The sequence below is a fragment of the Perkinsus marinus genome, assembly GCF_000006405.1.
Source record: "Perkinsus marinus ATCC 50983 genomic scaffold scf_1104296966436, whole genome shotgun sequence".
Lineage (NCBI taxonomy): Eukaryota > Perkinsozoa > Perkinsida > Perkinsidae > Perkinsus > Perkinsus marinus.
In genome coordinates this window covers 478-2,546 of record NW_003203899.1, presented here as the reverse complement: position 1 = coordinate 2,546, position 2,069 = coordinate 478, and the positions used below count along the sequence as shown (strand labels likewise).

The 2,069-nt window shown below is 43.6% G+C and overlaps 1 protein-coding gene across 1 annotated transcript; it reads left to right on the top strand.

The window, feature by feature from the left end:
* Positions 1-133: 133 nt before the first annotated feature.
* On the top strand, positions 134-1,848 carry Pmar_PMAR006689 (beta-hexosaminidase, putative; the record flags this gene model as incomplete). The annotated part of the gene is made up of 3 exons (XM_002769116.1): positions 134-148; positions 423-520; positions 1,737-1,848. The coding sequence occupies 3 exons, from the start codon at positions 134-136 to the stop codon at positions 1,846-1,848; spliced, it is 225 nt and encodes a 74-aa protein (XP_002769162.1).
* Positions 1,849-2,069: the final 221 nt, after the last annotated feature.

Sequence of the window (2,069 nt, the reverse complement as noted above, 5' to 3'; positions counted from 1 at the left end):
ACGCCGAGGACATGCATAAGTTATGGATCTGGTTTCACCATTTATGACTTCCCGTCATCCCACATAGAGGCATGCTGATTGACACTGGTAGAAGATATTATCAGTGGAAACTATAATAAAGAATCTTCAACTAATGTTCTGGACGAAAGTGAGTTTTGTAGTTAATGCGTCTATTATGATGTTAGATTATTATGGTTATAGTAATTTATATTGGGGTATCAGCTTCAACTGCGTTTTTACTGCATCGAGCCACCCTCATTATTTTCCTGCGTTGACATAATGTCGGAGTATCCACACTTTTTGGTGTGAATGGAAAAATTATGAGAAAATTTTGGTAAATTCTCATTGGTTATTTCTGTACACTTGTAGCAGAATTCGTATGTAAACTCTTGCGCTTGTTGAAAATATTTTTTCCTTTTCAGATGAACGTTTTGCATTGGCACATCTCGGATGATGTGAGCTTTTCGCTGGATCTCGAAGGATACGAAAAGTTGCAATATAAGAATCCAACGCCACTCAGGTGAATAGGATGGAATTTTTGGGGAATTTTTGAGAATTTTTTGGGAAATTTTGTGGAAATTTTGAGGAATTTTTGGTGAATTTTGAGGATTTGGGGGGGGGGGGGAATTTAATGTTTTTAAAATTACTGTTATTGTAGTTGAAAAATATACACATGGTCAACTACACGTGTTGGTGATGACAATACTAAGGTCGCTCAGGATAGTAAGCTTCTGTCGTAAGCCACTTGCTACCTGGAGTGCCCCTAGGACCCCTACATCGGAGACCTCGGTTAGAAAAATATCACGCTTAACACATACACTACTCCAGGTTGTCAAGGCAGTCTGGCTTGTGTGACTAGCTTGGCAGCTTGAAGGACTCAGGTTGTCCCTTTGTGCCGGCAGCGATTGTGTCAATCGCTATTTCAAACCGGGCTTCGCCGAAAGACAACTCTCTGGCACGGTTTTAACCGCGGAGAAGCTACGTTTTTCCTGAGCATGAAATATCCGATACTCGCGATACGTTGTGAAATGTGAAATATATTTTTAAGTTAGTTAAGGGCCTGTCAGCGCCAACGCTTGACACGTTAAAATGCAGAGATACATGAGCGAGGATTCGAACCTGCGCACAGGATTTTGCGCAGATCGTCATCGATCCCGTGATCGATTTAGAGTTAGCTATTCACCGGCAAGTTGGGTTGTCAGAGCTCAATTCATTTTTTCCCTTGCCCATCTCGCCCGGAAGTCAATTGGCTCAAAGGCTTCAGGCAGAACAAGTCCGAGGACGTACGTCGTATATCCTACTCCCAGGCTATAGCTAGCTCAGCTCGGATCCACCGCGCTAAGTCTTTGTGTACTGCTGTCTCAGGGACTCTGTCCCTCTACACACTTGTTCGATCGCTGCGCACAGTGCTTCCAGTGCATGAACCCAAAACCTCTATACAGGCTTCAAGAATCCCGCTGTGAATGCACCAAGTCTATCAAGGTGCAACCAGCGAAAGGCCGCTTATCGACTCACATCAGCCTTCAGGGATTGGATTCTAAGCCAGACCCGCGATAAGTCCCGACTCCAGTGTTCGGGCTGCGGGTTTAGAGGTTTAAGGTTTAGTGCTCGGTGCACTCCTATCACCTCTCGGCTTCTCTCACTCTCTTCCCACGGTTCACGAGATCCGAGCGTTTGGTAGATTCGCATTTTATTACTAGTGTTTTTCATATCACTTTATTTTCGGCTGTATGCAGATACTCGGCTGATGATGTGAAGAGGATAGTTAAGTTCGCTAATTTGCTGGGCATAAAAGTTATTCCAGAAATTGACGTTCCTGCTCATACGACTAGTTGGACGAGAGGGTGAGTACTTTTTTCATGTTTGTGGCGTTTTCTCATTTCAATGGAGTTTCATCCTAGTGATGTGAAAAATATATTTCACGACTACTGCATAACCCGTTTTTCACAAAGTATTGCGCCACTTCACGTAAAACGGGTCGAGAAACTCCAATATTGCAGAAATTTATGTTTGTTTTCTGCGGTTGCTTGCGGTTTTCTGGTGGAAGTTTACACAGCGACCCATCTGGC